We start from the raw sequence: 14,373 nt of genomic DNA, 5'->3' as shown, positions 1-14,373 counted from the left end.
TGGCTGAGACATCTCTGGACGACTAGAATACGACCCCCATGGGCGCCCCCTGCTGGTTTTCTGTTACTCACCAGGACAAATTTGACCAAGGATTTCATCTTCTTCTGGCCACAGTTTTCCTCGTTCCAACCTGGAGAGGGCGTCCGGCTTCAGGGCTTGATACCCTGTTGGTAAGAAACGACAGGAGAGATGGGCTCTTGACCTGGGCTGTGGGCTGCCAGTGTGAAGAAGGGCCTGTTTCACCAACCAGGCAATGTGCAGCTCGGCCAAGGAAAGGCACAGCTCTCCAGAAAGGAGCTTATGCACCATAGGCTGGGGACCAGAGGAGGAACTGAGACTCATCTCCCCCTTCAGAGCCTCACAGACACTCCAGAGCTGACCAAAGCGGAGAAAGGAAAGGCCATGGACTGGGGACCCCCCAAGGGACACAGGGGAGCCGGCCTCACCCACGGCCACCAGGTTGCGGTGGTTCTCCAGCGTCACGTCCCGGTACAGGTCCTTCTGATCGGGGGTCAGGAGCTGCCACTCCTCCCACGTGAAGTCCACGGCCACATCCTCCAGGGTCAGGGATCCCTGTAACAGCACAACTGTTTTTAATCAAGTGCTTCTCTGGGTACCGAAACGGAGAGCAAGTGAAGGAAGTTGTGCTGCAATTTATCACCATTTAGGCTACAACTATATGCAGAGGTCTTTCGAGGTTTTGAGTACTTACTTATGTTTATTTTTGCTTTTGAGGGCTGCACAAATTGGGGTCGAATCAGAGCTACAGGTCCTGGCCTACACCACAGCCACAGCAATGCCGGATCCGAGCTGCATCTGTGACCTACACCACAGCTCATGACAACGCCGGATCCATGATCCACTGAGCGAGGCCAGGGATCAAACCCGCATCTTCCTGGATACTAGTTGGATTCATTTCCAGTGCACCACAATGGGAACGCCGTGCTTTTTTTTTTTTTTAAACCATACTGTCAGAGGCAAAATCTATCATATTTAAATCTAGATCCAGCAAAATATCCAAACCTAGGTCTAGCAAAATATTCTACAATTTTGTAGTCAACCATCCTTCAACAAATCAGAAGCTTCTGAAATTAGCAGTCATTAAATCCTCTTGCTAAACTAAAAACATTTGCAAGATATAGTTGAAACATCTGCCACACAGCTAGATTTATATGTATATATTTTGAAGGAAGTACGTATTTGCCAAGCACTAAATATATTCTAGCAACATCAGGATGAATAAAATATATTTGTACATTCATCATGAATCTTCATAACCATGATCAGAATCAACTGTGTGGAAACTCCAGACACTATAATCACAAGATAGTACTTCTTCTTCTTTTTTTTTTTTTTTTTTTTGGTCTTTTTGCCATTTCTTGGGCCGCTCCTGCAGCATATGGAGGTTCCCAGGCTAGGGGTTGAATCGAAGCTGTAGCCACCGGCCTATGCCAGAGCCACAGCAACTCGAGATCCGAGCCGAGTCTGCAACCTACACCACAGCTCACGGCAATGCCGGATTGTTAACCCACTGAGCAAGGGCAGGGACCGAACCTGCAACCTCATGGTTCCTAGTCGGATTCGTTAACCACTGCGCCACGACGGGAACTCCTGTTTTTTCTTTTTATAGCCACGCCTATGGCATATGGAAATGCCTGGCTCATGGGTTAAATTGGAGCTGCAGCTGCTGGCCTACACCACAGCCATGGCAACACCGGATCTGATGCGACCTATGCTGCAGCTTGTAGCAAAGCAGGATCCTTAACCCACTAAGTGAGGCCAGGGATTGAAGCCGAGTCCTCACAGAGACAACGTCAGGTGCTTAACCCTCTGAGCCACAACAGGAACTCTGAGGAATCTTACTTTTTCACTATATGTACTTTGTAATCACTTAAGTTTTTTTTAATTTTTTAAATAGAAGTATAGTTGATTTACAATGTATTAATTTCTGCTGTACAGCAAAGTGATTCAATCATACCTATATAAATTTTTATAAATATTCTTTTCCATTATGGTTTATCATAGGACATTGAATTAGTTCTCTGTGCTATACAGTAAGACCTTGTCTTTTTTGGGCCACACTCACAGCATATGGAGGTTCCCAGGCTAGGGGTCAAATCAGAGTTGTAGCTGCTGACCTACACCACAGCTCACAGCAACACCGGATCTTTAACCCACTGAGCGAGAACAGAGATCGAAACTGTGTCCTCATGGATACTAGTCAGATTCATTTCTGCTGAGCCATGATGCGAACTCCATGTTTTTTACTTTTTTAATTTAAGTATAGTTGACTTACATTGCTGTGTTAATTTCTGCTATACAGCAAAGTGATTCAGTTATATACACACACATACACTTTTTTATATTCTGTAATTACATTACTGGAGTTTTAAAAATGTATCCATTTACATTCATATTATTACATTTTTTAAAGGTAATAAAAGATGAGCTGGAGAGTTCCCTGGTGGCTCAGTGGGTTAAGGATCAAATATTGTCCCTGCTGTGGCAGGGTCTGATCCTGGCCCAGGAAGTTCTGCATGCTGAGGGTGTAGCCAGGAAAAAAAAAAAAAGATGAGACAGTAGGACTTGGCTTTGAACACAAGGAGGGAGTATGGACCATCTTAAATAGCAGGACTTTTTTTTTTTTTTTTTTAGTTGAAGTATATTTGATTTACAATGTTTCAGGTATACAGCAAAGTGAGGCAGCTACCCAGGTACATGTACCTACTCTTTTTCAGATTCTTTTCCATCATAGGTTCTTGTAAGATATTCAATCTAGTTCTCTGTGCTATACAGCAGGTCCTTCTTGTTTATCGATGTTATATACAGTTGTGTGTATCTCTTAAGCCCAAACGCCTAACGTACCTGCTCCGGCCCTTCCCCCTTTGGGAACCATAAATTTTGTTTTCCATGCTGAGCGGGAAGCTCTAAAGCAAAACCTCGGGACACTACCAACATTACCAGGTAACAACTCCCTCCTGCCAAACCTAGTTGTACACAAACACTGTTTCAGCCACCTGTTCGTACCGGACCTTGGAAAGTTATGCCATCCTTCTGTGTTCCTGAGTCACTTAGGTTTTATTCCAAATTAATCCTGAGCCACAAGGCTGGGTCCATAGGTCACCTTGCTAGGGTCCCAGGAAGACCTGTGCCTGCTGAGTTCTCTTGGTCTGTGCGCAAAGGGGTCTCTGAGGAGGAACCTGGTTTTTGCATTTACATGAAGGCTGGCGTCAAGGGCACCATCTATCATGTCACCTCTAGGAAGGAACATTTGAAAAAGTCCTGAGACCTGAGTGCCACGAAATACCTCGTGGCATCCTCTGAAGAAGGGGAGTGCTTCCTCCCCAGAGGCAGCGCACATCCCGCAATCATCAGGATCCTCTGACGATACGGGACGGAGGTTGAGTGCGAATGTCACACAGGCACACGTGATATTCTAAGATTAGTTATGTGGTAGAGATCCCATGAGCAACATATTCTGGTTCTACATTGCGTTGAGGTTGAAGGGAGATCTGCATTTATGTCTGCACAAATCCTACTTAACCAATTTGCTGCTTTCTATGTAATTCCATTGCCTTTTTTTTTTTTTTTTGCTTTTTCAGGGCCACACCAACAGCATATGGAGGTTCCCAGGCTAGGGGTCCAATCAGAGCTACAGCTGCCGGCCTACACCACAACCACAGCAACTCGGGATCCAAGCCCCATCTGTGACCTACCACAGCTCACGGCAATGCCGGATCCTTGACCCACTGAGGGAGGCCAGGGACTGAACCCGCATGCTCATGGATGCTAGTCGGGTTCACCTCCATTGCGCCACAATGGAAACTCCCTCCCTTGCTTTTTAAAGTCCCCCAGAAATCAATCCAAGAACAAAGGAAAGAATAAGACAAACCAAAAGTCACCTGGTCCTTGGTCATTGTCTTCTGTCAGTAGGAAATGGCCCAAGACTAGCACGTCTCCAGAGGCTCTTCTTGAGCTGCCCTAAACAGCCAGTTAGAAATTGTAATTGCGGGTCAGTGGTGATCCACAAGTGATAGCATCTGAGTCCCGAAACCTTCTCGTGTCACTTCATGGGTCTTGTTCTGGGGGCCAGGACCTGTAAGCTGAAAAGTAAATGCACTTTGAGTGTCTAGGTCCTCAGGGTCACTGTCACTGTCATTCACCTGATTTCAAGGTCGTGGGTCCCTTTCTTTGAGGTCCCAGAGACTGTTACACTCCGGTGCAAAAAAATAGAAGACTGTGAATGTGTGTTTCCTCTTTCTGTGAGCTGGGAATGGGGTGACTGTCAGTGGGAACATGGGGAAGGAGAACCAGCATGTTAAGATGCCCCCACGACATGGGAATTAACACTGATCAGCTTTTCAAAGAGAACATATAGGAGTTCCCGTCGTGGCTCAGTGGTTAACGAACCCAGCTAGGAACCATGAGGTTGCAGGTTCAGTCCCTGGCCTCGCTCAGTGGGTTAAGGATCCGGCATTGCTATGAGCTGTGGTGCAGGTCAAAGACGCAGCTAGGCTCCTGTGTGGCTGTGGCTGTGGTGTAGGCCGGAAGCTGCACCCCGATTAGACCCCTAACCTGGGAACCTCCATACGCCGCGGGTGCGGCCTTAAAAAAAAAAAAAAGATACGAAAAGAACACATAAAAGGTGAGGACGAGGACAGCTAATCCTTTAAGATCACGTGTGCTTGTGTACCCGATCTAAAGTCTTTGAACCATCTTCACCAATCATTGTTATGAGAAAGAAACAAAGGAAAACCAAGAGAAAAAAAAATTAAGGCATAGAGAACAAAATTATTTTTTGTGCATATATACACACTTTGTAAAAGTATAAAAATATGCATTATATAAAACAAGTTCAAGAAAGCCATAATTTCTGGGACGGGATAGTGGATGGACGAGAGGATCTGACTTCGGTTGAATATGCATCAGCTTGTTTCTTTAAAAAAGCACCATTTGCCACGGGAGCGGCCCAAAGAAACAGCAAAAAGACAAAAAATAAAAAAATAAAAAAATAAAAAAAATAAAAAAGCATCATTAGGAAGTTGTCATTGTGGCTCAGTGATAACAAACCCGACTAGTATCCATGAGGATGCAGGTTCGATCCCTGGCCTCACTTGGTGGGTTAAGGATCCAGTGTTGCCATGAGGTGTGGTGTAGTTTGCAGACGCAGCTCAGATCTGGCATGGCTGTGGCTGTGGTGTAGGCCGGCAGCTGCAGGTCCAATTCGACCCTTAGCCTGGGAACCTCCACATGCCAACAGGTGCAGTGCCAAAAACAAAAACAAAAACGAAAACTCCCTAAAACCAAAAAAATTAAAATAAAATGAAAATACAAAAATAACAGGTGTTGGCGAGTATGTGGAAGAAGCGGAACCCTCATACGCTGCTGGTACAAATGTAAGATGGTGCAGCCACTTGGGAAAACAGCCTGCTGACCCCTCAAATGATGAAACGTATTTACCATACAACTGAGCAATTCCACTCAAGGTTTATAACCAAGAGAAGCAAACCTGTGTCCACACAAAAGCTTGTACCCACATGGTTAACAGCAGCATTATTTATAGGAGCCAAAAAGTGGAAACCGCCCGAATACCCATCAGCTGATGGAAGGATAAACAAAAGGTGCTCTATCCACAGGATGGAGTAAGTCAGGTAAAAAAAGGAATGAAGTACCTGGCAGCACATGGCTAACCCCCCACGACCATCGTGTTAAGTGCAGGAAGCCAGTCACAAAGGACTACACGTCATACAACTGCATTTATATGAAACGGCCACACAGGCAAACCTACAGAGACCCAAAGTAGGTAAGTGGTTGCTCAGATGTGAGGGCAATGGAAGGATGAGCGGTGCTTGTCAAGCATGTGGGTTTCTTTTGGAGGGGATGGAAATGTTCAAAAATTAACCGTGCTGGAGTTCCCGTCGAGGCGCAGTGGAAACGAACCTGATTAGTACCCGTGAGGATGCAGGTTCGATCCCTGGCCTCCCTCAGGGGGTTAAGGATTCGGTATTGCCATGAGCTGTGGTGCGGGTGCTGCCTTAAAAAGCAAAATAAATAAATAAATAATGAAAGAGTGAAATAAATAAAATTGAACAAAAAAATTGAAAGTAAAAAGCCTGTTTACAAAGGCAAAAAAAAAAATTAAAAAATCAAGGTGGAGATGAGGAATGGAGAGCCACAGCCTTGGGTAAATGTAGAATCATACCCTGTTCTCAAAAGTGATAACGTAATATCTCAGCATTTGGGAGTTTCTGTCATGGCTCAATGGAAACAAATCTGACTAGTATCCATGAGGATGTGAGTTCGATCCCTGGCATCGCTCAGTAACTTAAGGATTCAGCGTTGCTGTGGCTGTGGTGTAGGCCGGCAGCTGCAATGCCAATTTGACCCCTAGCCTGGGAACCTCCGTATGCCACAGGTACAGCCCTAAAAGTGAAAAAAAAAAAAAAAAAATCAGCATTTACATTCTATCTACGTTCTAAATCGAGTGATTCCAGTCAATAATGGCAAACGTTTGCCTCTCAGTATATTGTTAACCAAAATTTTAAAAAAACAATTCCTTTTTTTGGGGGTGGGGGGAACACACGGAATGCAGCATGTGTAACTTTCCTGGCCAGGAATCAAACCCACACCATAGCATCGACCCAAGCCACAGCAGTGACAAGGTTGGATCCCTAACCCACTGAGCCAACAGGAGCTCCTTAAAAAACAATTCACAAAGAAAAAGATTTTATGTATGTTTTGAATATTTATGATAGAAAATTAAATGAGGCAAATTATACCAACATTTCAGCAGTTTATTGGAATTGTGAAAATCAAGCAAAGAAAAATGAAGACTAAAAAGGAAATACATGAAAAATTTAACAAACGTTATCACTGGAGAATAGAATTGGGGTAATCGAGATGCTTTTTTTTTTTTTTTTTAGTCTTTTGTCTTTTTAGGGCCGCTTCAGCGTTCCCAGACTAGGGGTCGAATCGGCGCTGCAGCTGCTGGCCTACACCACAGCCACAGCAACCACAGATCCGAGCTGCGTCTGTGACCCACACCCACAGCTCAGAGCAACGCCAGATCCTTAACACACTGAGCAAGGCCAGGGATCGAACCGCAACCTCATGGCTCCTAGTCGGATTCATTTCTGCTGCGCCAAGAAGGGAAGTCCTTGAGATGTTATTTTACTTATGTTAGGACAGGTCTCAAAAGAACTATGACAGCTGTGTGTATGTACACACACAGTAAACTTGTAAGAAAGTCAATACCCTCATCTTCAGTAGAAACCTTACCACTTTGGGCTTAACCCTCAAACTCCAACAGCGCTTTCATTCCTACAGAGTCCAGAGAAGGAGATCTGGAAAGCCAAAGGCGATTTGCAAAGGAGGCCTCGGGCTTGAGGAACTGAAAGGGAAAGCTACGTTTGAACCACACCCTTCCACGACCAGCTTCAACTCTCAGACCTTTCAATGACACACATACCTGGACCTCCCCCGCAAACACTGGTCACACCCATTCGGAATTAATTCTGAAACCTGGACTAAACACCCAGATTCGCTGATCCTAAGTGTCCCGCTCCTGTCATCGAGACGCCTATCAAAGCCCGAATCCAAACCAGACACCGCTTTCATTGACGAAAAGCATTCCCTACCGCAGTTTTCAACCGCTAAGCACTGAGGACAAACACAAACGCTCGACCCCTGACTTTCAATCCTTGATCTCGATCGGCCTTAATCACTGACCACCAGAATCCTTCGGAACTGACTCCAACGTTGTCACAGATACCCCAGTCACCAACTCCCACTGGCTTCCTTTCCTCTAACGGACCCCGCGGCTCCACCCCACCCGGACACCCACAGCCACCTCGGCCCCCTCTTCCCGTCCCACCTAGAGATCCACGCACGGACCTGACCCCCACAGCAGCTTCCTAAAATCCGCACTTCCGTGAATTCTTTTACTGCGGTGCCCTCGCCCAGCCGCCGCACCGGACAACGGCGGCCGACGAGGGCGTGCGGCGTCTGTACGGAGCATGCACACCGTATTTCCGGCTTTTCCGTGGAGGTAATATGTCCGCGCCCAACCCGTCAAGCAACAGGGGGCCGCCATCTTGCAGGATTTGACATACAGAAAGCGAAGTGGCCGTTTTGCACGGAACGGACAAAAGCCACCCAAACTACCCCCATTTCATGACACCTTAAACCCTGAGCCGCAAACTGCATTGATTTGCAGAAACTCGCGCTCACACAAGGCAACCATGGGGTAGGACACGTCCGCCTCAACCCGCTGGGAAGACAAGACACCCGCTTTGCACAAAGACTGGGAAATGCCACCATGGGCCAGGCCTCTAGGCAGGTGTCCTTACAAAACAAACCAACCGCCTTTTCAGCGGAGGGAAACCAGGAGACGTATAAGCAGAAAAGCAAATACCCCGAGAATGCATATGGCTGAATATGAGGGTCAGGGGAAGATTTTGAGAATACAAGAGTCTGGAGAAGCATTCAAGGTAATAGGGACAGCGATAACACCTCCAAAGGAAGGCAACAACAAACAAACAAACAAAAACCCAGCACCCAGAGCCTGGCGTACCTTTGGTGGGTGGGACATGGTCACCGCCCCTTAAAGGGGAAGAAAGTAGTCACGAGCCAGTAGGAGAATCCTCAGTTTCCTTTCTGCCAGGGGTGGAGCCAACATCTGGGGCTCCATTTTCCGAGACACCAAAGGCAAGAAATTCTGTAAGGATTTAATAAGACTCCAGGGAGAATAAAAAGTTGCATAAAAAAAGAAAAGTCATCACAGTATACTAGTGGCTGAATTAGACACAGTATTTACACAGTTATAATGTAAACACTAGCTCTGATCCAACCATAATTAAGATCTAACTCTATTGTAAGAACAGGGCTTGTGTGAAGAAGGCTATTTGTGTTTCCAGGAGAGCCGTTTGGAAACCTCTTCAAGATAAAGCCACAGGGAGTTCCTGTCGTGGCTCAGTGGTTAACGAATCTGAATAGGAAATATGACTTTGCGGGTTCGATCCCTGGCCTTGCTCAGTGGGTTAAGGATCCAGCGTTGCCGTGAGCTGTGGTGTAGGTTGCAGATGCAGCTTGGATCCCACATTGCTGTGGCCCTGTTGTAGACCAGTGGCTACAGCTCTGATTAGACCCCTAGCCTGGGAACCTCCATATGCCACGGGAGCGGCCCTAGAAATGGCCAAAAAAATAAATAAAGCCACAGATGACATCCTCAAATGAAAACCCCACTATCATCATGTGAAAATTAATAAATAGAAACTTCCATTAAAATGGAATTGGGAGAGATTTCCCATCGTGGCACAGTGGAAACAATCCGACTAGGAAGCATGAGGTTTCGGGTTCAATCCCTGCCTCGCTCAATGGGTTGAGGATCTGGCGTTGCTGTGGCTGTGGTGTAGGTTGGCAGCTGTAGCTCCGATTTGACCCCTACCCTGGGAAGCTTCATATGCTGTGGGTGCGGCCCTAAAAAGCAAAAATAAAAATAAAAATGGAGTTGGGAGGACTGGAAGGGGTACCTCTCTTGCCCTACCACATGACATCAATTACAAACCCAAAAGGAAAAGACATACAGTTCTTTCTCCAAGAGGGTAAAGTTTACTGTTTTACTACCCAGCAGCCTGGCAACAGCCCAGTCAATGAGAGTCCACTCAGCCAATGAACTGCCTCTACACTTCCAACATCTAGTTTCATCTAAGGGATTCTTTTTAACAAACCCTCCCAACGCCTCCTTCTTCACTATAGAAGAATGTTCCTTCCCTTTGTTCTCTGAATTCACCTGTGGTTTTCCATAGATTTGCATGCTCTGAACTACAATTTATTTATTTATTTATTGGGTTTTTTTTTTAGGGACACACCTGCAGCATATGGAGGTTTCCAGGCTAGGGGTCTAATCGGAGCTGTAGCCGCAGGCCTAAACCACAGGCACAGCAACACAGGATCTGAGCTGCCTCTGTAACCTACACCACAGCTCACGGCAACGTAGGATCCTTAACCCACTTAGCAAGGCCAGGGATTGAACCTGTGTCCTCATGGATACTGGTCTGCTGAGCTAGGATGGGAACTCCCTGAATTACAAATCCTTGCTGCTCCTGAATAAACCCATTTTGCTTGTAAAATTATTATTATTATTTATTTATTTATTTATTTTGGTCTTTTTGCCTTTTCTAGGGCCGCACCCGCGTGGCATATGGAGGTTCCCAGGCTAGGGGTCTCTGTAAAATTATTGTTTTAGGTCAACAGTCTGTGTATACCTGTTACTTAGAGAACCAAAATCTCTAAAAAAGAAAACTTACGAAAACTCTTTAACTTCTGGAGTTCCCTTCCTGGCTCAGTGGTTAATGAACCCGACTAGAAACCATGAGGTTGGGGGTTCAATCCCTGGCCTTGCTCAGTGTGTTAAGGATCTGGTGTTGCCGTGAGCCGTGGTGTAGGTCGAAGACTTGGCTCGGATCCCACATTGCTGTGGTGTAGGCCAGCAGCTACAGCTCTGATTTGACCCCCAGCCTGGGAACCTCCATATGCCTCGAATGAGGCCCTAAAAATACAAAAAAAAAAAAAAAAAAAAAGACTTTTTAACCTCTAAATTTAAGAGAATTACAAAATAAAACTGAACCCCCCCCAAGGAAGCAGTTGCATTCCTAGATATATACTCAAGAATGCTGAAATGGAGTTCCTATCCTGGTTCAGTGGAAACAAATCTGACTAGCATCCACAAGGACGCAGGTTTGATCCCTGGCCTCGCTCAGTGGGTTAACGATCCGGCGTTGCCGTGAGCTGTGGTGTAGGTCGCAGATGCAGCTCGGATCTGGAGTTGCTGCGTCAGTGGTGCAGGCCGGTGGCTACAACTCCGATTTGACTCCTAGCCTGGGAACCTCCATATGCTGTGGGTGAGGCCCGAAAAAAAAAAAGAAAAAAAAAAAAAGTTGAAGTGATATGTCCTCACAGACTTATACAAGACTGTTCATAGCACCTGTATTCATAATAGTTCCATGATAAACAATCCAGGTGTACATCGACAGATGAATGGAGAAGCAAACTGTGATATAATCATATATCACAGCAGCCATAAAAGAATAAATTACAGGTGCATGACACATAAATAAAACTCAAAACTACTATGCTGAGTAAAACAAGCCAAATGAAAAAAGTACAAACTAAACGATTCAATTTATATGAAATAACAAATGTTGGTGAGATTCTGGAAGAACTGAAAAGCTCATTGGCTGTTGGTGGAAGGCAAAATGGCGCGCCGTGGTATATTGTGAAACAAATATATATTGATCTTCATCCTGGCTCCTGGCCAGAACTCCTGAACCTCTTGAAATTTCTTAAGGGATGGAAGTAACAGGAATATACTTGGTTAGAATATTCGGTTTTTGTCCCCAGCTTCTGAAACAACTCAAGATTGATAAAGGTGAAAGAGCAACATTTCTTATTCAGATATAGTCATATCTGAGTTCATGTTCATGAGGTGACTTTGGAAGCCCCTCGGGATGGGGGCTGATTGCCAGGGAATCCACTCTCCTGAGAAGGGAGAGGGGCTGGAGATAGAGGTAATTACCATAGCAAGTTATATAATCAATCATGCCTAGCCAATGAGGTCTCTATTAAAAAAAAAAAAAAAGACAACTAACCAGAGAGATTGGGAGAGCTTTTTTTTTGTTTGTTTTGTTTTGTTTTTTTGGTTTTTTTTTTTTTTCTTTTTGTATTTTTCTAGAGCCACTCCCTCGGCATATGGAGGTTTCCAGGCTAAGGGTCTAATCGGAGCTGTAGCCAACAGCCTAAGCTAGAGCCACAGCAACTTGGGATCTGAGCTGAGTCTGCAACCTACGCCACAGCTCACAGCAATGCCGGATCCTTAACCCACTGAGCAAGGCCAGGGATCGAACCTGCAACCTCATGGTTCATAGGCGGATTCATTAACCACTGAGCCACAACGGGAACTCTAGGAGAGCTTCTTGATTGCTTAAAACATGGAGGTGTCAGGAGAACACCCAGCGAGACCTCTGAAGCTCCATTCCCCTTCTCCCATAACTTGCCTTATGCATCTTTTCCATTTAGCTCTTCCTGAATTGCATCCTTTTATAACCTGGTAATGTAGTATGTAAACTGTTTTCCCAAATTCTGTGAGCCAGTCAAGCAAATTATCATCTCTGAGGAGGTCATGGAAATTCCTGATTTATAGCCAATCAGTCACAAATACACAAAGCCTCTCCTCATAGTTGACACGTGAAGGGGAGGGCTGCATTCTGAGATGGGTACCTTAACTTATGGGTCTGCACTAACTCCAGGGAGATAGTGTCTGAATTGAATTGAGTTGTAGTACACCCAGTTGGTGCCCATAGATAATTAGAAAATTTCTTGAGTTCCTCTGTGGCTCAGCAGAAACGAATCCGACCAGCATCCATGAGGATTCGGGTTTGATCCCTGGGCTCGCTCAGTGGGTTAAGGATCTGGTATTGCCAAGAGCTGTGTCGTAGGTGGCAGATACGGCTCGGACCCTGCATTGCTGTGGTTGTAGCATAGACCAGTAGCTGTAGTAGCTCCAATTTGACCCCTAGCCTGGGAACTTCCATATGCTGCAGGTATGGCCCTAAGGAGAAAAAAGAAAGGAAGGAAGGAAGGAGGGAGGAAGGGAAGGAAGGAAGGAGAGAAGGAAGGAAGGAAGGAAGAAAATTGCTTGTAGTGGAAAAAAAAATCCACTCACTTGGTGCAAGAAGTATTCTAAGGTAGAAGAAACAGCTTTCCTTTGGGTGGAATTCCTTTTGTGCAGCTCCTTTGGAAAACAGTCTCACAGTTCCCCAAACAGTAAACAAACTTCCTGTGTGATCCAGCAATTTCCCTCCTAGGCTTATATGCAAGAGAAATGAAAGCACAGGTCCACACAAAAACTTGTACACAAATGTTTACAGAAGCATTATTTACAATAGTCAAAAGTGGAACTCAAATATCCATCAACTAATGAAAGAGAAAAAAAAAGCGCTATACATTCACAATGTATACATTCTCAATGAAAAGGAATGAAGTACAGAATCATGGTACCACATGGATGAACCTTGAAAGCATTATGCTAAGTGAAAGAAGCCAGTTACAAAAACCACCTATCATATGACTGAACATATAAAATACCCAGAATAGGCAAATCTATAGAGACCGAAAGTAAGATAGCGGTTGCTCTAGGATGGGGAGAATGGAAGTTGAATTGATATAAACAGCCGCAATATGATTAAGAAAAAGATAACCAACCTAACATAGAAAATAAATACACAACTTATAAAATGTTTATTCACCCTTAGCATGTGCAAAGATTAAAAGATTGATGAGGTGGTTAGGAAACAGGCACTCTGACAGAATCAGCACCCCACCACCCCCAATCTAAAATAAGGGTAATACTTATGTCCACCATCAATAGCTTTCAGAATATTAAGATCATGTTACTATTATGTTTGAAATAGTCCCTCATTCAAAAAAAAATGTGTATACACTTAATAAAAATTAGCTCTTACTTTTCAGTTGGAGTTCTTGGGGGAGGATGGATAACAGCCGGTAAAATGTATTCATTAATAGAACATTTTTGCACAACAACCTGGAAAAAAAATCAATCCAATTAAAAGTTTTCATTCTCATTGAATGAAAGTTCTACTAATTTCAGTAATTCCAATTCTACTAATTTCTTCACTAGAAAAAGCATGTAAAAATGACTGAATTGGGGAGTTCCCATCGTGGCACAGTGGTTAAGGAATCCAACTAGGAACCCTGAGGTTGCGGGTTCGATCCCTGGCCTCGCTCAGTGGGTTAAGGATCCAGCGTTGCCAGTGAGATGTGGTGTAGGTCACGGAGATGGCTTGCAGCTGGCATTGCTGTGGCTGTGGTGTAGGTAGGCGGCTACAGCTCTGATTAGACCCCTAGCCTGGGAACCTCCATATGCCGCAGGTGCGGCCCTAGAAAAGAAAAAAAGACCAAAAAAAAAAAAAAATTGAATTGAAATAAAGTCTGCACAGAAATTTCTACCAAGAGTTTCTGGCCCTCTATTCCTCCCCATTTGACCACCCTCCACCTCAGTCAGGTCAGAAACAAAACCCCTCCCTCGCTATCAGCTCTATCCTCCCAACAGCGCTCTCACCTTTCTCCCTGGAGGTGTCACCAAACTTTCACCACCAGTCTTTTCCTTTAACAAAATTTGTTTACTCTGGGCCCACAGTGGGACATGCTACCTCCCTGGTACCACCCTGACTTCTCCAAACCCTACGCTGTTCTGGAAAAGCATTCCTGGAAACCACTCCACGGGCTCCCAACTCCCTAAAGGTCGCTTCCTTTTCCCTTAAGGATGTGCGCACCTTTTTTAAGATGGCCGCGCCC

The 14,373-nt window shown here is 45.0% G+C and overlaps 1 protein-coding gene across 8 annotated transcripts in view; it reads right to left on the bottom strand.

The window, feature by feature from the left end:
- Window positions 1-14,373, bottom strand: part of ZNF613 (zinc finger protein 613) — a 51,007-nt gene that overhangs the window by 8,140 nt on the left and 28,494 nt on the right. The window contains exons 1-7 of one of the 8 annotated variants that reach the window (XM_084961539.1): window positions 14,138-14,315; window positions 13,521-13,600; window positions 12,718-12,864; window positions 8,573-8,735; window positions 3,903-4,103; window positions 447-573; window positions 72-164 (exon numbers count right to left, since the gene is read on the bottom strand). In XM_084961539.1, the coding sequence (XP_084817665.1) occupies window positions 72-164; window positions 447-573; window positions 3,903-3,917 (235 nt within the window). In that variant the 5' untranslated portion in view covers window positions 3,918-4,103; window positions 8,573-8,735; window positions 12,718-12,864; window positions 13,521-13,600; window positions 14,138-14,315. Of the gene's footprint in view, window positions 1-71; window positions 165-446; window positions 574-3,902; window positions 4,104-7,873; window positions 7,939-8,572; window positions 8,736-12,717; window positions 12,865-13,520; window positions 13,601-14,137; window positions 14,316-14,373 lie in introns of those variants that run through there. The other 7 variants (XM_084961537.1, XM_084961538.1, XM_084961540.1 and 4 more) reach the window with 7 other exon arrangements.

This window comes from Sus scrofa, chromosome 6, assembly GCF_054392235.1.
Source record: "Sus scrofa isolate SSC_HxYL_T2T_F1_AM1 chromosome 6, Sscrofa_HxYL_maternal_Yorkshire_Landrace_v2.0, whole genome shotgun sequence".
Taxonomy (NCBI): domain Eukaryota; kingdom Metazoa; phylum Chordata; class Mammalia; order Artiodactyla; family Suidae; genus Sus; species Sus scrofa.
Note: the sequence above shows the minus strand (reverse complement) of the source record. Positions and strands in the feature narration are given on the sequence as shown.